General features: G+C 41.6%; 2 protein-coding genes across 7 annotated transcripts in view; both read left to right on the top strand.

The window, feature by feature from the left end:
• Positions 1 to 5,748, top strand: part of rhbdl3 (rhomboid, veinlet-like 3 (Drosophila)) — a 73,061-nt gene extending 67,313 nt beyond the window's left edge. For all 5 annotated transcript variants that reach the window (XM_054778853.1, XM_054778852.1, XM_054778850.1 and 2 more), the window contains 3 exons: positions 253 to 353; positions 619 to 679; positions 5,474 to 5,748. In XM_054778853.1, the coding sequence (XP_054634828.1) occupies positions 253 to 353; positions 619 to 679; positions 5,474 to 5,745 (434 nt within the window). In that variant the 3' untranslated portion in view covers positions 5,746 to 5,748. The remainder of the gene's footprint in view (positions 1 to 252; positions 354 to 618; positions 680 to 5,473) is intronic.
• A 2,077-nt stretch (positions 5,749 to 7,825) lies between these two features.
• znf207b (zinc finger protein 207, b) lies at positions 7,826 to 14,828 on the top strand. 2 transcript variants are annotated; one of them, XM_054778846.1, is made up of 11 exons: positions 7,826 to 8,001; positions 8,498 to 8,624; positions 8,699 to 8,837; positions 8,963 to 9,142; positions 9,218 to 9,293; positions 9,415 to 9,476; positions 11,776 to 11,915; positions 12,204 to 12,302; positions 12,883 to 13,131; positions 13,493 to 13,649; positions 14,061 to 14,828. In XM_054778846.1, the coding sequence occupies exons 1-11, from the start codon at positions 7,961 to 7,963 to the stop codon at positions 14,210 to 14,212; spliced, it is 1,422 nt and encodes a 473-aa protein (XP_054634821.1). In that variant the 5' UTR covers positions 7,826 to 7,960; the 3' UTR covers positions 14,213 to 14,828. The 2 variants fall into 2 exon arrangements, with proteins under 2 accessions (XP_054634821.1, XP_054634822.1); XM_054778847.1 differs by lacking the exon at positions 12,204 to 12,302.
• The last annotated feature ends 8,119 nt before the right edge of the window (positions 14,829 to 22,947 follow it).

Genomic DNA, 22,947 nt, shown 5'->3' on the forward strand with positions numbered 1-22,947 from the left:
GGGAAGAAAAAGAGTGAGTGAGGTAACAAGTCTTCATAAATGCTCTTCAAATAATGAATTAATTGATGAAGCCTATGTTGGTGCCATGAAAAAATTCCTAGACACACTCTTTGGGGCAAAGCGCTCACCTATCTTTCAATCTCAGTGACATCCCTGATATATAATTTTGCTATCACAACAGCAGATGTTGTGTTTGTAAGTAAAGATAGCTAGGTGAGGTTATCTGACCTGTGATGTCTCTGATCACTGCAGGGTCTCTGGCGGTGTCTGTCACCGACATGACGGCTCCCGTGGTCGGCTCATCTGGCGGTGTGTACGCCCTGGTCTCTGCACACCTGGCCAATGTAGTTATGGTAGGTTTGGTTTTGAGTCAGTGCATGTACGTGTGTATAGACTGTACAGAATTAGAACATCACTCATTTGTCCTGTCATTGCTCTGCTGCCATCCTCAAAGCTATGTCTTTTGGGGCCCAGCAGGTGCAGCTCTATCTGCACATGCCATACATTCCAGGGCGCTTTGTGATGGTGAAAGACTTGACCTTCAAGCATGTCTTTATCTTTGGGTTTAATAAGTATCATCATATGATGTCCACCATCTCGTTCTCTCTCTTTTTGCAGAATTGGTCAGGGATGAAGTGTCAATTTAAATTATTCCGGATGGCCATGGCTCTGGTGTGCAGTAAGTCGAATGATACGCTCTCCTTTTGACCTCTTATTTTGTCTTACCTCGTCATTGGAAACAAATCCAATGGAAGGCCAAAACAAGCAACATGAAATGTACTCAAATATTGGCCTGTGCTCTAAAAGACGATGCGACTCGGTGAGTTTCTGTCAAATACATACTTCTCAAATAGTTGCTGTCAACATGTATACAAATCAAATTGATTTAATCATACTCAATTAATTGTCACAAGTGTACTCACATTTTAATATATTATTTAATAATAGAGTAAATGTATATTATATATACAATAATATATTTTTAAAAAATGTTATTAATATCCATCCATCCATCCATTTTCTATACCGCTTCTTCCTCATTAGGGTCGCTGGGGCATGCTGGAGCCTATCCCAGCTGACTTCGGGCGACAGGCGGGGTACACCCTGGACTGGTCGCCAGCCAATCGCAGGGCACATATAGACAAACAACCATTCACACTCACATTCATACCTATGGGCAATTTAGAGTCGCCAATTAACCTCACCTGCATGTTTTTGGAATGTGGGAGGAAGCCGGAGTACCCGGAGAGAACCCACGCGCACACGGGGAGAACATGCAAACTCCGCACAGAAATGCCCAGGGGAGAATCGAGCCCAGGGGAGAATCGAACCCAGGTCTTCCCGATCTCCAAGCTGTTACTGTGTTGGCCAACGTGCTAACCACTAGACCACCGTGCGGCCTTGTTATTAATATATGTAATAATATTTAAATATATGATAATACTGTATATGCCTCAAATGCCAACCTCTGTTAAAGACCTGGTGCTCTCTATAATTGAGTAAATAAATGCAGTCAGTCCTTTGTCATTGTACAAATTATACAAATTTATTCAGTTATACTGATATCCAGCCATCCATCTTCTACCGTTTATCCAAAGTTGGGTCACGGGGGCAGCGGCCTAAGCAGGGAAGCCTAGACATCCCTCTCCCCGGCCATTTCGTCCAGCTCCTCCGGCGGATCCCGAGGCGTTCCCAGGCCAGTTCAGAAATATAGTCTCTCCAGCTTGTCCCCCAGGGAGGCGTTCAGGAGGCATCGTGACCAGATGCCACACGTAAACAAGACCTCGTGGTACTAAAACTCCTCTACTTGGGGCATCTCTTGGGGATCTCATTCCTGACCCGGGGATGGCACTCCACTCTTTTCCAGGCGAGAACCATGGAGTCGGACTTGGAGGTGCTGATTCTTATCCCAGCCGCTTCACACTCGGGTACGAACTGATCCAGTGAGAGTTGAAGATCACGACCCAATGAAGCCGGCAGGACCAAATCATCTGCAATAAGCAGAGACCCAATCCTGCACCCACCAGACTGGATACCCTCAACGCCCTGGGTGTGCCTAGAAATTTGGTCCATAAAAGTAATGAACAGAATAGGTGGCAACGGGCAGCCCTGGCGGAGTACATCCCTCACTGAAAACGAGTCCCACTTATTGCCAGCAATGCGAACCAAGCTCTGACACCTGTCATACAGGGAGCGAACCACCTGAATTAGGTGGTCCCGTACCCCATACTCCCGGAGTACTCCCCAAAGAATTCCTCGAGGAACGTGGCCGAACGCTTATTCCAAGTCCACAAAACACATATAGACTGGTTGGGCAAACTCCCATGCACCCTCAAGGACCCTGCCGAGAGTGTAGAGTTGGTCCACAGTTCCACAACCAGACGAAACCCACAATCCAAGATTCAACTGTCTGGCGGATCCTCCTTTCCAGAACCCTAGAACCTTACCCGGAAGGCAGTAATGTGCGGATTCTGGGATTACCGCCATGACAGGTAGCAACCACCTTATGGCCACAGGTCCGGTCAGCCGCCTCGACAATGGAAGCACATAACATGGCCCTCTCGGACTCAGTGTCCGCTGCCTCCCTCGGAACATGGTCAAAGCTGTCCCGGAGGTGGGAGTTAAAACTCCTTCTGACAAGGGACTCTGCCAGACGTTACCAGCAGACCCTCACAATGCGTTTTGGCCTGCTAGGTCTGACTGGCATCCTCACTTAATCCAAGTGTCCAAAACATATGGCTGCAAGTCTGATAACACGACCACAAAGTCAGTCATCGAACTGCGGCTCACGGTGTCCTGGTGCCAAATGCATATATGGACACCCTTATGCTTGAACACAATGTTTGTTATGGACAATCTGTGACAAGCACAGTCCAATAACAAAGCACCACATGGGTTCAGATCAGGGGGGCCGTTCCTCCCAATCATGCCTCTTCAGGTCCCACTGCCGATGTGAGCGTTGAAGTCCCCCAGCAGAATGCAAGGGAATCCTCTGATAGAGCATTCTCCAGTACTCCTTCTAGGGACTCCAAAAAATGTGGGTATTCTGAACTGCTGTTTGGCGCATAAGCACAAGCAACAATCAGGACTCGTCCCCCCATCCAATGGCGGAGGGAAACATGAGCCGGGGCGCAACAAGAATTGCCGCCCCTGCCCATCACCTCTCACTGCCGGCAATGCCAAAGTCCCCTCTCGAGAGGACTGGTTCCAGAGCCCTTGCTGTGCGCATAGGTGTGTCTGACTGTATCTAGCCAGAACTTCTCCACCTTGTGCACCAGCTCAAACTGCTTCCCCACCAGAGAGGTGACATTCCACATACCACGAGCAAGCTTCTGCGGCCGAGGATGGGACCGTCAACGTCCCGTCTTTTGGCTGCCACCCAGTTCACGCTGCACCTGAGCCCTTTAGCCCCTTTCATAAGTGGTGAGTTCATTGGAGGGGGGGACCCAAGTTGTCTTTTCGAGCTGTGCCCAGCCTGGCACCAAGAGTGTAGGCCCGGCCACCAGACACTCGACATCGTGCCCCACCTCCAGACCTGGCTCCAGAGGGGGGCCTGCATGACCCACGTCCGGGTGAGGGAAAACTCGGTCCAATGGTTTTCTCTTCTGCCACTCTTTGTCTGGTCCCTCCACTAAGACCTGTTTGTCATCGGTGACCCTACTAGGAGCATAAAATACCCCGACAGCTTAGCTTCTAGGATTATCGGGACACGCAAACTCCTCCACCACAATAAGGTGGTAGCTCAGGTAGGAGAATTATACAGATAAATTATCACAATATATTAATATTGTAAAAATAATTATATAATGAAACTTCAGTTTTCGTACGCCCTACGTTTTGTACAATGGTTTTCCACAACAATTTTTCATGAAAATTTTCTCCATGTCTCCGTTTTCGTATGGCCATAACGAACGTATGTGTTTGCCCGCGGGTTATTTCACGGAATCAAGTGCCCAAACAAAGCAGCCCACACATTGTTGACTCAATGGTTTGGCTGGTCCGGCGGCTTGTACTCCGTAACGACATATTCGTTTTTTTCCACACTGACAGCCGCTAGAGGGCGCTCTAGGCTTGTGTGCCAGTGTTATAGAGTGTATGTGTCATGTTGTTACACTTCAATGCCCCTAGATGGCACTAATGTGTTAGGCATCTGTGGAGTATGTTTGTTGTATGGAGGAGCTGTCAGTTGTGCTGTCGCTATGCTAGAGACAAGATGTTGCTACCCGCTCTGAAATAAAGCCACCCCAACAAGTAAGTTTCTCTCTTTTTAGTTGGTACATGAAGATATCATGGCCAGTATTTGCTACTCCTATTACTCCTGTACCACTGAAAATTTACAATGTAAACATCAACTTATAAAGACAACTGAGGGGCTATCCACACAGAAACTTTTTCAGGTCAAAAGTAAAAGCAAAAGTATTTTATAGTTTCAGCCTCTGATCCACACGGGAACGGCATTCTGTGTGACTTGAAACTGTATTTTTTGAAAACGGCTTCCAGAGTGGGCATGTATACAGACAATGCGAGAACGATGACATCACCGACTCACCACCGCCTCGTCGCCGTCAGGTGACCAGAAGTGAGCTTTGACGACAAGCCAACTAAATATCTGAAGATTTCGACGGACATGACTCACCTTATTCAACATTCTCCTAATATTTGCTCTCTTATACTCCATAATGACTCGCAGAAGTAATTTCACTTCTCGTAAGCAGAAGACATCCATTCTTTCTTCTTCTATGGTTTGGAGTGTCATGTAGTTTCCTGTCTGCGTGCCTGTTCACAGCGCCACACAGTAGTCATAAAGACAACTGAGAAGGATGGACCACAAATGCCCCCAAAAAGAAAATCATATTCTGTAGATTACAAGCTGCAAGTAGTGAAATATGAAGCTGAAAACGGTAATCGAGCAGCAGAAAGAAAGTTTGGCGATGAATATACATGACTTTGCACGTTGTTTTAATGTGTTATGTTAACATACCACCTATTCACGTTACGTTAACAGACGCCTATTTAGCCTGTTGTTCACCATTTTGTTGTTATTATCATTTTCCCCCGAAAAATGCGAAGTATAGTACAGTGTGACTTATATATGTTTTTTTTCCTCTTCGTTGTGCGTTTTTGGCTGGTGCAATTTATACCCCGGAGCAATTTATAGTCCGGAAAAAACAGTAATTGACTTTCCATAATTTTCTATGGGAAAAATTGCTCTGGCTTCTGTACATTTCGTCATTTTTGGTCTGACTTTTTGAAACGGACTATTAGCGAAAACTAAGGTGCCTGTTTCTAATAAAGACCTAACAGACTGACAGATTACCAGATTGTCCTTGTGTGTTTTAAAATAATCCAATAATTTAGTGTTTCTCCAGGTCAGTAGGAATGCTTATCTAGGCTAGTATAGGGATATGCAGTAGATAAGTAATATTTAATTGTGTTGATAAAATCCTGTTTTTCTCTTTTTTTCTGCACACAGTGAGTGTAGAATTTGGGCGTGCCGTGTGGCTACGCTTCTATCCCCCAGCGTTTCCTCCTTGCCCTAACCCCAGCTTTGTAGCTCACCTGGGTGGGGTGATGGTGGGTCTCACACTGGGTGTGGTGGTCCTGCAGAACTACGAGCAGCGGCTCCAGGAGCAGTCTCTGTTTTGGATCTTCTTCTGCGTCTACACCTTGTTCGTGCTCTGCGCTGTCTTCTGGAACATTTTTGCCTACAGCTTGCTTGACGTGCGATTGCCCCCACCGCCGTGACATGCTTATTTAGGGGCAGCTAAAATGACACTGCGTCCCTCTTTCATCCATATATTGGTACCTCATATGCCGAGTCTCATTGTGGAAGCAGTCCCAGTGGTTCAGATGATCTCCATCATGCACGTAGTGCTCTGATGCAAACGTCTCCATTTCCATTCACTTGCTGCATTTCTGGAAGAAGCCTTACATACCTTGTGTAAGATCATATAGCCACAGCCCACACCTAATTCTTATCATGTCATTTTTGTTAAAGCAGAATCAGAAATGTCCACACTAACACAGGTATTTTTAAAAACATGCAACAATATATAATCACTCCACATCTTTTTTTTTTTTAATATAAGAAATGGCCAGTAATATATTCTTCCTTGACTTACACACTATCCCACTACAAAGGTTCGTGGAATTAGCATTGTTGAGTAATCTTCCTACCATATTAACTGTTCTACTATGAATTCCTGCGTAAAAATCGTTATTAATGGTGGCCCGAGACTTTTTGCACAGTACTGTTGTATGTTCATATGAGTGTGCCAGTTTTATTTATCTATTTATGCATATGTTTTTGAAACTTTATAGTTGCAATCATCTGATTGGTGCTGTCCATTGCTTTGGCATGCTCTTGACAGCCAGTTTTAAAACAGCGTGGTATAGGATAGAGATAGATGCTGTATATGACCCTGGAAAGCGGAGAAATGTTTTTTAATACCCATGTACGTGTGGACATAGCCTCAGACGTAAGCCATTATGCCCACATAATGTTTCCCTCCTCCAATAAGGAACCTGAAGGTGCCTACTCACAAAGCTTGGTGAAAATACATCTGGCGGTTTGGTCTCTTCTGTTGGGTCACACTCCATTAAAAGTGTTCTCATTCTCAATGTATGCATTCATTTGGTTGCCATGGCATCATAGCAAGTTTGGCTCGAACATAATGGACTATATTCACCTGCTAGGAAGATGAGGCTAGTTCAGTTTTGTCTTTAGATTTTTTTTGTCTTAGTGTTTACATGAGCCTCGTACTTTTTTTGTGTAATTCCACCAAAATGTGTGTACAGATAAATGCACAAGCACAAGTGCCATTCACACTTTTAAGCTTTCAGAAGTGATGCCAAACGGTTGTCCCATTGGACATTTGTGGTGTTTTTTAGAGATTGTTGAAGTCAGCAAATATGTTATTTATTGATGGTAGGATGGTGTGAAAAATCTGCACGGCAGACATCTGGGTCAACCAAATTAGCAGAAGAGCACACAGGTGTGACCTTGATTGCATCGCAACTGGTGCCGACTCATGATGCAAAGTGGGAAGGAAAGAAATCAATGTGCTCTCTCTGTCCCTTTTAAAATTGTTCATTGAGTGAAATAGAAGTGGACTAAAAGGCTACCAGAGCCCCCAGTGATAAAGAGTACTGTACTTTAACCTCATGTTACTCTGGTAACTGCTTCGCACAAACCTTATTATTGTGTAGTTAAACACAGTTTAACGTGTTTGCCGTTGATTGTTTTTCCTATGAGGTACTGATACTGTATGTTGTGTGCATTCTGTGGCTCGTCTGCATTGTTAGCAATATCTTGTATCCTATTTATAAGTCAGTTATAGATAGCAACTGGACATATGTTATCAGGGCTGTTAAATTGATGGTTAAATTACTAATATTTTAACAATGTGGATATTTTGTAGATTTGATATGTACATACTGGAGTAAATTAAACAGTTTTTCTAATAAACAATAAATTCTTGATGGTATTATTCTGAAAATGGCAGTTTTAACTTCAAATTTCTGACAATTTAAGCCCATGGAAATAAGGCCAAACTGAGCAATGACATATAGTAGTTAACCTGATCATGTGACTTCTGCAACGTTTTTGCCATCTAGAGGACACTTAACAAAACACAAGTGTTTCTAGCTCCGCCCTGATGACGTACTGCTCGTGCAGAACAATAATGTACAGTTTATTATGAAAAGATACATATAATATAATGAGCTCTTCATTATGTTAAAATAAAACAGATTGAAAATAATATAATTGAGAAGAATACCAGAGTTGAGTCAATTGGGGCGTGTCTACACTACCCTACGTCACGTCTAAACAGGCTGTTGCTACTTCCTGCGACAGGCGCCATTTTCGGCGTTGAGGCGGAATTACAGCATGCTGTTGTCAAAGAGATAATAAGAACTCAAGTGACGTAGACCTTGCATTTCTGTATTCGCTGCCAAAATGGGACGAAAAAAGAAGAAGCAGATGAAGCCATGGTGCTGGTATCCTTTTGAATGGACGACCAAACGTCAAAATCAAGGCTCGGTGTTTCGGAAACTCGTCTTGACAAAAGGCAGGCCTAAACTACCTTGGACGCGGTTTTTCGTCTTCGTAGGCTAACGCTAGCATGAATAATGTCATTATAGACTGGTGACTGTGACTTATTGAGAAATGTGAAAATTCATAAGGTACTCACAGTCGTGTAAATTTCTACATTTCGTTTGCAAAAGAAATTGGCGCTAGCTAATGCGCTAGCCTTGCCATGCCACTGTTGTGTGTGGTAACTGTTAACGCCTTAATTCATAATAAAGAACGTATTGGGTGTGTTTTTAATTCTTTGTGAAGTGTAATATAGTGAAGTTTAATGCATACTCCAAATGTAATGACGTTCAATGCAAGGCAGTAATCAGTTGTTTACTCATTAAAAGCCTTACTTAATTATAGCGGTTTTCCACGTCATTCTAGTTTACGAGAACAAACCTTAATTCCCTCCCTAAGGTACTGCAATCGAGATTTTGATGATGAAAAGATCCTCATTCAGCATCAAAAGGCAAAACATTTCAAATGTCACATTTGCCATAAGAAACTATACACTGGTCCTGGCCTGGCCATTCATTGCATGCAGGTGGGTGAACACATTGTACGCTCTTGTAAGTTCTTTTATGCTACATACATTATATGCTCATGTATGTATTTCAGGTGCATAAAGAGACAATCGACAGTGTACCAAATGCAATTCCTGGAAGAACAGACATTGAGTTAGAGATCTATGGTATGGAGGGGATTCCAGAGAAAGATATGCAAGAAAGGAGACGAACGTTAGCACAGAAATCTCAAGGTTTGTACACCTTTTGGCATATGCAGTATTTAAGAAGACACAAACACAGTGAATTTCCTTGTTTCTTGTTCTGAATGGATTAGGCTTTGAGTGATATCCTTTCACTGTTGCTTCTTGGATTTCAGACGGGGGGAAGAAAAGGAACCCAGATGACTCGGATGAGGATGATGACGACGATGAAGCGGGACCATCAGTGCAGCAGGTGGCTGGAGTCCCGTCTCAGGCAGGCTATGCTGCACCTATGGCTCAGCCTGGGATCCCTCCTGTGGCCAGTGCACCAGGGATGCCTCCAGGTGGATATCAAGGTGAGTGCCAAACAACTTAAATTTAACTATAAAATTATAAAACTTTCTTGTAATATGACCGTCCCCTCGTTTTAGGAATGCCTCCAATGATGCCAGGTGTTCCACCCATGATGCATGGCATGCCTCCTGGTATGCATGGAATGCCTCCAGGGTAGATTCACAATCTCTTTACATTTTTGCTTTATACTGTCTATCAGATGTTTTGCTATGCTAATAAGTCATTGTTAAAGCCCTTTTTTGACCTTGAGTACATAACGCAATGTCTCTTGCAGGATGATGCCAATGGGTGGAATGATGCCTCCCATGATGCCAGGCATGCCTGGTATGCCCCCAGGTGAACTGACTTTAGGACAAGTAGTAACATAATTCATATCATACCTGGAATAGTGGAACGCCGCTGGTAGACCTGCCAACTAGGGGTGGGGGAAATAATGGATACTTAGATTCATCGCGATGCAGACGTGGACGATCATTAATCGATGCATAAATGTCAATAATTGATGTGGACGGAACAAAAAGATGAAAAGCGAAAGTGCCGCCTGGACACCTTACAGTGTAAGACTGTACCGAAATAGCTGAGCGTGAACTGGATTTAAAGCAAGCGTCTGGAAGCACTTTGGCTTTCATGTAGTTGAAGGTAAAAATGAGCTGGACAAGAGGTAGACGATATGCAAGCTTTGTCATACAAGCTTAAAATATTTTGGGAACACGACAAATATGAGAAACCACATAACACGTTTCCACCTGAACCAGGAGGAAAAACAGCCAGCTGAAGTTGCTGCCAACCAGAGAACCGTCGAGCAGGTGATAACTAATTTTCCACCCAACTCTGAAAAGGCGAAGCGAATCACAAAGTCAATCACAACTTTTCTTGCAAAGGATTTGTGGCCATATTCGGTTGTTGAGAAGCAGTGCTTTCGTGCTTTGTTGCGCATTTTGGAACCCAGAAACAACGTCCCATCATAACATTATTTCACTGACACTGCAATTGTGAATAAGAGCAGCCCAGTTTTTTTGCAAGCATTATTCTTGTATGAAAGCCGCTGGTACAGAAATCTATATTTTGAATGAAAGCTGTTTTTGATTTTTGTATACAACAGAAATATGATTTTGTCAGAGATTCCATACTCAGGATCTTAGTTTGAATTCTGAAGTCCATCCATCAATTTTCTAGCGTCGCAGGGTTATGCTGGAGCCTATCTCAGTTGACTTCGGGCGAGAGGCATAGTACACCCTGGACTGGTCACCAGCCAATCGCAGTTGAATTCCGAAGTCTTATTTATTTGTGAATATTTTTTTATGTTGGCTACTCAGAATATGCTGAAGTTTATTAATTTTATACATGCTGCTACTGGCACACTTTACTTTTCCTGCTGGTTCTGTGCAATTGGAAAAATGTTGGTAGATGTAACCTTCCAATTATGAAAAGATAATTGAACTAAATTAATGTTACATGTTTATTTTAATTGTGGATCATTACACATATTCTTTGTTGTAGTAGTACACAGTGAGTGTAAAGAAATTATATATAGAAACAAGCAAGGCCTCTGAATCGTAAGGTGGCCAGAGATTCCCACCCCTACTGCCAGTGTGTGCATTTTTCATACACTGCACACATTTTCACCCTTAAATACGCTTGTACACTTCTCTGCTCTCATGCACACATTTTGTTGCATTTCTCTGGTTTCAGTGTCAAGTTCAGTCTCTGTGTGTAGCGTGATGTGCACTTCCAAAAAACAATCCTCGAACTATGGTGACCGTTAAGGCTGTGATTGGTCATCTAGTTTACATTCTAGTCTACATGAATTTTCTCTTTCAGAGAGTGGACAGCCCACCTCCAGTATTACGCTCCTTATGCTCCTTTCGGCACAGGTAAAATGGTGGCTTTTCTGGTTGACCTGGTACGTCACATAGAAACAGTGTGTCGCGGCCAGTGTTGCCAGATTCGTCTATTAGAAGGAATTTTGGGGTTGTTAAGATGCTTGCAAATTCCGAAGTTTCTTCTTGTTTTGGGTTTGTTTGTAAAGTCGCTTTCAAATTTCTACGTTCTGTTGTTTTGGACTTTGACTCGCTTGTTTCTCTAGCGAGACTTGGCAACTGTGTCTCCGTGTCTCAACTGCAAATGTGCATAAGAAGGAATTCTACGAGCTACATTGTGGGATCAACTATGTCTCAGTTGAAGTGATTACACAAAACAATTACCTGCCAGACTCATCTGCTCCCTTCTATTCAATTTATGACGAGCATCTTTATCTGGATGGCTAGCAAGAACCAAGAAGCTCCATTGCTACTCATGGCCCGTTTTTCTTGGCCCGTTGCACATTGTAGAAATAAAATAAAAACAGTAAAAATTGAAAATAAAATTGAGCTAAAAGCATAGTGTAACAAATGTTTGTATCACATTGTTTTACTCTTCGTACAAAGCAACAAAAATACGTAAATGTGTACCGCATCCTTACACTACTCAGAACATTTCATAAAAGGTTGGCACGTCTGCTTAGGTTGAACACTGTTCCAGGGTGTTGGCTGTCATCTGATTTAATTTTTACTTTCAACTTTAGTTTGGGGAATGTCTGTAGTTGTGCCTCTAAATGGTTCCATTGACGGAAAAGTCTAATGTTTCTATTTCTTAGGAATGCCACCACATATGGCTCCAAGGCCAGGGATGCCCCACATTGCCCCTGCCCCCACAGCAGGAGCGATACCCACCCGACCAACGGTACCAGCGGCTCAGCCAGCTGTCACCAAGCCTCTTTTCCCCAGTGCAGCACAGGTTGGAACCCCACGACTCCATATTCACCGATTTTTTTATACATACACACACACACACATTTGTGAGAGCCTCTTCCCTCCAAGCTCCCTCCCTAGTAGACAGGGTGCATCAGCTTTGTGCAGTGATGTTTATTTGGTTACCATATACAGGTTTTTGAATTATTGGGGTTCCAACATGCTGTTTTTCACATTTAGTCAGCTCGTCCGCTCCCACAAATTTTTTAATGTTTAAACCCTGACAAAATATGTGATATGCCAATGCTGTGATCTCCTTTCCACCATGCTGCAGATGGGCTCTGGTGTTCAATGCAGCACAGCAGCCGTTTCCTCTCCACCTGCAGACCTTCAGTCTGCCTCCTCTCAACTTCCCTTTCCTAACACGCCACAAGTATGCTCACAAACCAGACTGTGGCTGTCAGCTGCATGTCGCTTTCTCACTAACTGCTTGTAAAGTCCAAGATGGAAACCAGGCAGATTGCTATCGACGTTTGTCTTGCAAGCCCACTTGTGCAGCAAAGGTAGTACAAGGGCTTACACAGTTGGTGTGACAGACTACTCCCCAACAACACCTGGCTGTGATTTTTTTTTATTACCATGCATGAGCTTTTTTAGACTTGACAAGTTTACAAAATAGTTTACATCATCTTAACCTCGTCACAGACTTGCATGATTTCTGCTTGAACTACTTACTCTTGGTTTCAGTACTGAATGGATGTGCATAGTCATGTATTCATTTTGGTACTGAGATCAAAACCCAAAATGGAAGAAATCAAAAACAAAGTGGCCTATTTAAGGTAGGGTGAAAAATAACTAAGGATGACACTGTACATATATAATGGAAATTTGTAGGTTTGTGTGTCTTCCAGAATCAACTCAGTGTTGTTAAAAGAATATATATATATATATATATAATATACACTTTTTTTTTTTTAAGATTGGCCATTTACCCTTTTCCTGTCTCTGTGCAGGCCCAGCAAAGTGCTTCAGGAGCCCCTGCATCAAACTCCCTCAGCACGGCAGCCTCCTCCGACCCACCCAAGGCAACATTCCCAGCATATACCCAACCCTCTGTCTCTTCCTCCTCTTCCACTTCCTCATCTAACCCATCTAGCAGTACTGTGGCCAAACCCCCAGCCACAGTGACCACTAAAGCTGCTACCCTCACCACCTCGAGTGCAACTAGTAAGTTGATCCACCCTGATGAGGATATTTCGCTGGTAAGTTGCTTGAACTCTCTTATTTGCCCTTACCACAGTAAGTAATGACTGATACGTATACTAGAACATTTAGTTAGAGCATGGCAGGCTTTTCAAGTATTTTGACTATTATATGATGATCAAAATATGCATTCACGGACACATCACAGAAACAGAATTATGTTATAGTTTTAACTTTACATAATATTATGATTGTCTCTTACGTGTGCATGGCAAAGGATGAATCCAAGCTTGATTATGCCCATTTGGAAATTTTCTGCCACCATTGGTACAGTTTTGTGAATATTTATCATTGTTGTAAGGTCCGTAGCAATGTTTCTTCTGTGTAAAAGTCTGCTCTCTGTGTTGTCTCTGCCAACAGGAGGAACTGAGGGCCCAGTTGCCCCGGTACCAGCGTCTCTTAGCAAGGACAGGTCAGGCCCATGCGGCTGCTCCCTCAGTGGCCGCTGTAGGCGGCATGATGGCCCCACAGCAAGGCCTTCCACCACAGCAGCCGGGCATGAGGCATCCCATGCATGGTGAGAAACATAATAGGACAAATGGGCCAATGGGCCATTTCAACCTTTCGGTACAATTCCTTTTTTGTAGAGTAACATTTTCTCCCATTGGAAATAATGGACTTTGGTCGAACGGTTGCCATCATAAAACCGCTGCAGTCAGTGTAAATAAAACACTGTTGGAATAAATGTGGCAAAAAGCTAAATCTTCCTGGTTAATTTGGTCACACAACTGAGCTCTATTGTCTTATGCTGCTGACAACTTTAAAACAACCCCCAAAATTTGAATTGGTTTTTGAATAGTACAACCTCTCAGAGGCTTGTTTTTAATTTTCACTGTATTCCAGATATCCTTGTTGCCAAGTGTTTCATTGAAATAAACTGTTACTGACTTTTTTTTATTCCCTGTGTGCTCTCTCTCTCTCTCTCTAGGTCAGTATGGGGCCCCTCCACAGGGCATGCCAAGCTACATGCCTGGAGGGATGCCTCCATATGGGCAGGGTCCTCCACTGGTGCCTCCTTATCAGGGAGGTCCCCCCATGGGCATGAGGCCACCTGTCATGTCTCCTGCTGGGCGCTACTGAAGCAGCAAAGCAGCCACTACATTAGGTTTGAGGTTAACACCTTTCTCTCATCCTTGTACATTTTCTGACCTAGCTGCAAGCAAAGAGCAGTAAGCCCAGTGGTGGCGAAGACTTAATTATTTGTTAGCAACACATGGACATTTCATGTAACCACAGTCCAGCACCACACAAGTTCCTGACTGCTTGTTTTGTTATTTGATCACTTGTGAAGATGAAATTCTTTCCCTCATAGGTATCACTCAGGTTCTTAGAGGTGAAGTGTGTTAAAGTGATTCATAGTTCTGTTGAAGCTGCTGGACTTACATGAACGTACCAACCCCTTACAAAGGCAAGTTTACCTTGTAAACCATTTATTGGATTTAGTTTCTTTTTGTAGATCACTCGAGGCCCTCACAGCATGCTTAGGTGCTGTTGGACTTGCGTCCCCAACCTTGGTTGGTGAGGGTCTCAGTGATAACGATGATTCCAACTGTTATGTGTTACCAATCTGCAGCTCATGAGTCTAGCGTTCTTCTTATTTCAGGCTTGTTTTAAGATTTTCCTGCTTAAAGGGTACCTGTGTGCATCCTTTGTAATGTTTTATCAATCTGTTGTAATAAAATCCACCTTAAAAATGCAGTGCTGGTTTGTTCTGAAGTGCGTGAAGGTGAGTCACGAAGGTTTGTACCATGTTTTTGTTTTAGACACACCAAGTTGGCCATCATTCTCTTTATGTGGCACCCACCTGACATGTCTTTAGAGACCTAATGTTTCAGTTACTCAAAGGCTTTCAGCCTTGAACTAAGATGGCCAACTCGGCGTCCAAACTACTGCATGATATTACAAAACATGAAGAAATGGTACAGTATCATTGAATATATATTGACAGTTATATTGTTCAAAATGTACACTTGATGCAAATATCACCCAGCTATACAGAAACTGCAGCAAATACCTGCTCTGATATATATTTTTTTAAACAAGTGGTTATAATGGGAATCCAAACTAGCATATTTTTTAACCTGTTCACAACTATAGAATACCACAAATGGTTTGTTTGCAGAAAACGCTGAATTCCACCTTATTTACTGCAGTATGTGTATTCAATGGGTAGATTTGCTATTTTTTCCCCTTGTATATTCACAATGCTTACATGGTCATTGTCATGTGTTGGACATATGTTTGGAATTTGCTGGATGTGGTATTCAGTCAGGTTGGCCACATAAAGACACAGTTCAAGAATGATTTTTGTCAATAAATGCTGTCGTGGATTTAATAGGGATGACAACCCTCAGTGGTGCTGCCAATCACTTACTGCTTTGTATCTGTTTGTTGTCTGTAGCCCTTCCCACTCAACTTTTCAGCCTTGTACCCACTCACCTGGCGCTACAGGCCATTTAAACTCAGTAAGTACCTGCTGCTCCTTGTAATGTGGGTCTGTACTGTACAACTTGATGGCCTTGTATGTATTCATGTATGATGTAAATAAGTTTTAATTCAGACTTTCATGGTTAAGATGGTACAAGCAGATGAGTGTTATTTCAAATGAAATGGTATGCATTGGATGGACTGAAATGGTAAGTAAACACCAACAGTGTAAATAACTTTTAAACAGCCTTTTTAAACTACACCGCTACTAAGTGTCTTATGTGCTGCTGTCCAACAAAAAGTATGCATCACCAAAGTTGTTTTCACTCATACAAAACATGCAAACAAAAGTTTATTCGGAGATGTGACTTGCATATGTATAGTATTATGCAAAATTAGTATAAAAACACAAATAGATCAATCGTGCAAGCTTAATATGCAGTGGTGCTCATGTAAATAAATGATAAACAGTGTGCCAGTATGGAAATTAAAAATGTTAAATCTACTTGAAATGGTAACAACTGTTTACAATGTTATGTTCCTTTGCAAATTGTTAAAACTGTAGTGACCTAGTGAAGGTGATCTTTTTGGCCCCCAAATGTAAAAATGTTTTGCATGTTGAAGTAGATAACATTCATGTTTTAAATTCCCTGCTGTGTTTTAAAGCTTATCCAAATAAACTTATTAAAGTTATTGCATTGTTCTGTCTTGTGTGCTTCAATTTTTGAATATAAATTTGTGAAACATTCGGTCAATCCACGTCACCTAGTGGACAATGCTTGCTAAAGCAACCATAAATCCCTATTTGCCCCAATGAGCTTTTGCATTGTCGTACAATGGGATTTTTAACTGATTGTTACTGCAAAGAGTATTGCATAGCAGTCTTGGGTGAAAGTATGTTTGATTTATTGTTAATGGAGGTAAAATGTCTCCCAATACTCATTTAATTAGAAATGGATTTCTCTTATATAAACGTATGAATCATATCAATGCTGGTGAGCATCGAGGCAAAGATCGAAGTTGTTGAACAGACCTGGTGGTATTCTCCTGAGCGAAACAACACAAAGAGGAAACTGACCAATGATTAAACAAAAACATCGTCCACCTGCATCCCGACAGTCCCACCAAATGATGGTCTTGGACTATTGGATCCATTGAGAGGCTTAAGATCTCTCATTTGGCACGCATGACACAGGTCGTGGCATTTTTCCTTCGGGCAGCAAGCATTGCAGTAATTCCAAAAGGGCACCACATGCCCTTAAATAGCAAAAAAAAAAAATATATGTGTGTGTGTGTGTGTATGTATGTATATATACAACCCCTGGCAAAAATTATGGAATCACCAGTCTCGGAGGATGTTCATTCAGTTGTTTAATTTTGTAGAAAAAAAGCAGATCACAGACATGACAAAACTAAAGTCATTTCAAATGGCAACTTTCTGGCTTTAAGCAGACACTAAAAGAAATAAAAAAAAAAAAAAAATGTGGTAGTCAGTAACAGTTACTTTTTTAGACCAATCAGAGGGAAAAAATTATGGCATCACTCAATTCTGAGGAAAAAAATTATGGAATCATGAAAAAAAACAACAAAAGAATACTTCAAACACACCACTAGTACTTTGTTGCACCACCTCTGGCTTTTATAACAGCTCGCAGTCTCTGAGGCATGGACTTAATGAGTGACAAACAGTACTCGTCATCAATCTGGCTCCAACTTTCTCTGATTGCTTTTGCCAGATCAGCTTTGCAGGTTGGACCATTTTCTTCAACTTCCACCACAGATTTTCAATTGGATTGAGATCCGGACTATTTGCAGGCCATGACATTGACCTTATGTGTCTTTCTTCAAGGAATATTTTCACAGTTTTTGCATCCTGAAAAATGATTTTATCATCCCCAAACGCCCTTTCAATTGATGGGATAAGAAAAGTGTCCAAAATGTCAACGTAAACTTGTGCATTTATTGAAGATGTAATGACAGCCATCTCCCCAGTGCCTTTACCTGACATGCAGCCCCATATCATCAATGACTGTGGAAATGTGCATGTTTTCTTCAGGCAGTCGTCTTCATAAATCTCATTGGAACGGCACCAAACAAAAGTTCCAGCATCATCACCTTGCCCAATGCAGATTCGCGATTCATCACTGAATATGACTTTCATCCAGTCATCCACAGTCCACGATTGCTTTTCCTTAGCCCATTGTAACCTTGTTTTTTCTGTTTAGGTGTTAATGATGGCTTTCGTTTAGCTTTCCTGGATGTAAATCCCATTTCCTTTAGGCGGTTTCTTACAGTTCGGTCACAGACGTTGACTCCAGTTTCCTCCCATTTGTTCCTCATTTGTTTTGCTGTGCATTTTCTGTTTTCAAGACATATTGCTTTAAGTTTTCTGTCTTGACGCTTTGATGTCTTCCTTGATCTACTAGAATGCTTGCCTTTAACAACCCTCCCATGTTGTTTGTACTTGGTCCAGATCTTAGACACAGCTGACTGTGAACAACCAACATCTTTTGCAACATTGCGTGATGATTTACCTTCTTTAAGAAGTTTGATAATCCTCTCCTTTGTTTCAATTGACATCTCACGTGTTGGAGCCATGATTCATGTCAGTCTACTTGGTGCAACAGCTCTCCAAGGTGTGATCACTCCTGTTTAACTGCAGACTAACCAGCAGATCTAATCTGATGCACGTGTTAGTTTTGGGAATGGAAATTTACAGGGTAATTCCATAATTTTTTCCTCAGAATTGAGTGATTCCATAATTTTTTCCCTCTGATTGGTCTAAAAAAGTAACTGTTACGGACTACCACATCTTTTTTTAAATTTCTTTTAGTGTTTCTTAAAGCCAGAAAGTTGCCATTTGAAATGACTTTAGTTTTGTGTCATGTCTGTGATCTGCTTTTTTTTCTACAAATTTAAACAACTGAATGAACATCCTCCGAGACTGGTGATTCCATAATTTTTGCCAGGGGTTGTGTGTATGTGTGTGTGTGTGTGTGTGTGTGTGTGTGTATATATATATATATATATATATATATATATGTGTGTGTGTGTGTGTGTGTGTGTGTGTGTGTGTGTATATATATGTGTATGTGTGTGTGTGTACACATATATATATATATATATATATATATGTGTATATATATATGTATATAAAGTCGTTCTCAAAATTCTTCATACCCTTGCTAATTCTTGTTTTTTCATTTAATGATGAAATGAATGCATTTTTTGAGTTTGCGTGTCAGTGTTTGTGAACAACAATGGAAAGAATGACAAAACAAAATTCAATAAAACCTTTATTTCATGGGTATTTTATTGATGGATTCCCAAAAAAATGCCATGTTCATAATTATTCATACCCCTGGCAATATTTCAAATAAAATGTGCCAAATGTGGTAATGTTTCTCCAGTAGTTACTTCAAGGTGTCACAATGGAACAAAAAAAACCTTAATATTGTTGACCAAATGTTAAACACTGATCTAAAAACTAAATAAGACTTCTTTCCAGTAGAGTATAAATTGGGGAAAAGTGTTCAGGTCATTCTCAATTTCTGGTCGTCATGGTCAAGAAGGAGCTCAGCAAGGACCTACTGTATGTCAGCGTCTTGTATGTGCACACAGTGAAGGAAAGGGTTACCAGGCCATTTCCAAGCAGTATGATGTCCCTGTGGCAAGCGTTCAGAGCATCATCAAAAAGCACAAGAGGTTCAACACTGCTAATAACTTCAGTAGGTGTGGCAGGAAGCGTAAGTTGTCGCCCAAACTTGCCAGGAAAATCTGCTGAGAGGTCAATAAGAACCTACAGACCACAAGCAAGGCCCTAATTAAAACACTACACCAGGGAGGGACAAAGGTGTCACGGTCCACCATCGAGCAAGAAGAAACATCTGGAAGCTCACCTGGCCTGTTCTAGACGTCATCTGAAGCAAGATCCCAGCTTTTGGTCAACTATTCTGTGGTCGGATGAGACAAAGTTGGAGTTATTTGGCCATATGGATGCTCAATATGTCTCGAGGAAGAAAGAAGCCTACAGGCCAAAGAACACTGCCCACTGTCAAGGTGGTGGAAACATAATGCTGTGGGAATGTATTTCCTTTAGCGGCACAGGGAATCTCGTCAAGGTCCAAGGAATCATAAAAAAGGAGGAATACATCAGGATCACTGATGAAAATGTGAAGCAATCTCCTGAGAAACTCCAGCTTGGCCACAACTGGATGTACCAGCAAGACAATGACACACCGCCAATGTAGTGAAGAACTGCTTCAAGGACAATGATGTCAACATCCTGGAATGGCCAAGTCAAAGTCCTGACCTAAATCCTATCGAAAACTTGTGGCATCACTTGAAGACCAGAGTGATGGCTCAGAAACTGACCAACCTGACCCAGCTTGAGGCTTTTGCCAAGGAAGAATGGGCCAACATCCCACAAGAGACATGCAGGAAGCTTGTGGATGCATACAAGAATCGTCTCGAAGCAGTGATAAAGAACAAAGGCTATGCTATTGACTATTGAAGGAAGACAATGGATGAGGGTATGAATAAGTGTGAACATGGCATTTTTTGGGAATCTATCAATAAAATACCCCTGAAATGAAGATTTCTTTGCATTTTGTATTGTTTTCATTATTTCAATTGTTATTCACCTGTAACCGATTCACAAACTTGAAAAATTGCGTGCATTTCATCACTAAATGGAAAAAATCACAATAATTAGCAACGGTATGAATAATTTTGAGCACGACTGTGTGTGTATATATCACACACATTACATACTGTACATACATGCAGTACAGCAGTGGTCCCCAACATTTTTTGACCCACGGACCGGCTCGTGTTCCCACAAATCTCCCGCAGACCGGGGGTGGTGGGGGTTCGTACATTCTAGCGATATAATTTATCCTATTTATTATGTATTGTGTAAAACGAAGACATGAATAACATCAAATTAAAAGAACAAAATGAATGTCGACCCACCATCCACCAGTTCAAGTTCCAGCCAAGTTTTTCCAGAGAGATTATTACATCGCTGTTTGACGTGTGTGGTAAAAGGCAGTGTGCTAGCATGAATTAACTTGAGACAAATGTGCACATTAGCACTCAATAAGTCATCAAATCTTACCTTCATGCATTCCAACATAGTATCAACATTTGACACCAAATATGAGGTGAAAGAAAAATGGTAAAAATACAGTAGTAGTCTATCTGTGCGGCACGAGATAAAGTTAGCACACGCACAATAGACATGTGTCAAGTGAGACGGATCTAACAGAGAATCCGGACACTTTTCAAAATAAAACATTAAAAAAAAGAAATAATGGAAATAATTTTTTCTTTCTGTGCGGCCTGGTACCGGGCCGCGGCCCGAGGGTTGGGGACCACTGCAGTGCAGTACAAGCTCATGGTCTTATTGGTAAGACATATTGGAGTTTTCACATGTTTTTGTTAAGTACATAGTTCCTCGTTTGTTCATTCATAGTTTTACATACACTCCTGATCAAAATCTTAAGATTAGAATTTAGAATTTGCATTTTGCACATTTGGATCTTAACGAGGTTTTAAGTAGAGCAACAGTATGCAAAAAAGGGGGAGTGAGACAAAAAGCATTTTGAAAAAGTAATTTATTGAAAACAACAAACTGAAATAGGTTGTTTATCAGCTGATCAAGAGTTTAAGACCATCGCTCAAAAAATAACAAAAAACTCTCCAAACCAGAACAACAAATGTTCTCAGTAGGACCGTTTTTGTTAATCACTTAAAAAATTGGTTTGGCCTGAAGAAGTCCTTGGTCAAGCGAGCATTGTGAACTGCAGCGTTGTCCTGTTGAAAAAGCCAGCTGTTACCACACAGACGAGGGCCCTCAGTCATGAGGGATGCCCGCTGCAACATCTGCACGTAAGCATGTTTGACGACCCTGCACCACCTGAAGTTCCAGTGTTCCACTGAATGAAAAAGCACCCCAGATCATGATGGACCCCCCTCTACTGTGCCGGGTAGAAAACATCTCAGGTGGGATCTCCTTGTCATGCCAGTAACGTTAACGTTACACTTTTTCCTCACATGAACATTTTGAGCAGACTTTGGCTTTTATAGCCTGTGGTCTTAAACTTTTGATCAGCTGATAAACAGCCTATTTCAGTTTAATTGTTTTCAATAACTTTTTCAGAATGTTTTTTGTCTCACTCCCCTAATTTTTCAACTGGCCTTTTGATCAGGAGTGTGTACATACAGTACAGGCAAAAAGTTTGGATACACACAATCTAACCCCATTAATTAGGCAAGAAATTCCACTAAGACATAAAATATGTCCAAAGTATAAGACAGCGTTATTTCGCACTTTTTTTGTTAAGTACATAATTCCATAATTCCATAATTTCATAGTTTTGACAATCTACAATGTAAATAGTAATGAAAATAAAAACGGTGAATGAGAAGGGGTGTCCAAACTTTGGGTGATTGGGTGATGAAAAATGATCTTGAATATCTTTCCTGATAATAAGTGGGTGATGTATTAGTAACAAAATGATGCCACATAATTTGATAGAAATGAAAATGATCACCCTATAGAGGGGGGAAATCAAAGACACCCCAAAAATGAAAGTGAAAAAATGATGCAGCACACGTCCATTTTGCTAAAATGTCATTGTAGCAACTCAAAATGATTCTGAGTAGTTTGTGTGGCCCCCACGCGCTTGTACGCATGCCTGACAACGTCGGGGCATGCTCCTAATGAGACTACGGATGGTGTCCTGGGGGATCTCCTCCCAGATCTGGACCAGGGCATCACTGCGGTACCTGGACGCATGGAGGAGATTCCAGCAGACAGGTAGTTACTCCAGGAGAGCTGGACAGGGCCGTAGAAGGTCCTTCAACCCTCAGCAGGATCGGTATCTGCTCCTTTGTGCAAGGAGGAACAGGATGAGTAAAATATTAAAAACAAGCGTAAGACATTACTAAAACAGCTTTGTTCTGTGGGTCGTGGATAATAACAAGCCTAGTAGTGCTGTACAACTTTTATCCGCAGTCCAACAGTGCCCTCTACTGGTCAATATTATTATTATTATTTTTTCCCCTTTTTTTTCTTTTTTTTCCCTCTACTGGTCAACATTCAAACGGGACGCCAACCTGTCTATAGAGGCCAGTTTTGCAGTCTCCCTCTAGTGGCCGCTATAGACAAGTTTGACTATATATATATATATATATATATATATATATATATATATATATATATATACAGTATATACAGTATATATACTCACACACACACACACAGTGGTGTGAGAAAGTGTTTGCCCATTTTTTGCATGTTTGTCACACTTAAATGTTTCAGATCATCAAACAAATTTAAATATTAGTCAAAGACAACACAACTAAACACAAAATGCAGTTTT

Source organism: Dunckerocampus dactyliophorus, chromosome 6 (genome assembly GCF_027744805.1).
Source record: "Dunckerocampus dactyliophorus isolate RoL2022-P2 chromosome 6, RoL_Ddac_1.1, whole genome shotgun sequence".
Lineage (NCBI taxonomy): Eukaryota > Metazoa > Chordata > Actinopteri > Syngnathiformes > Syngnathidae > Dunckerocampus > Dunckerocampus dactyliophorus.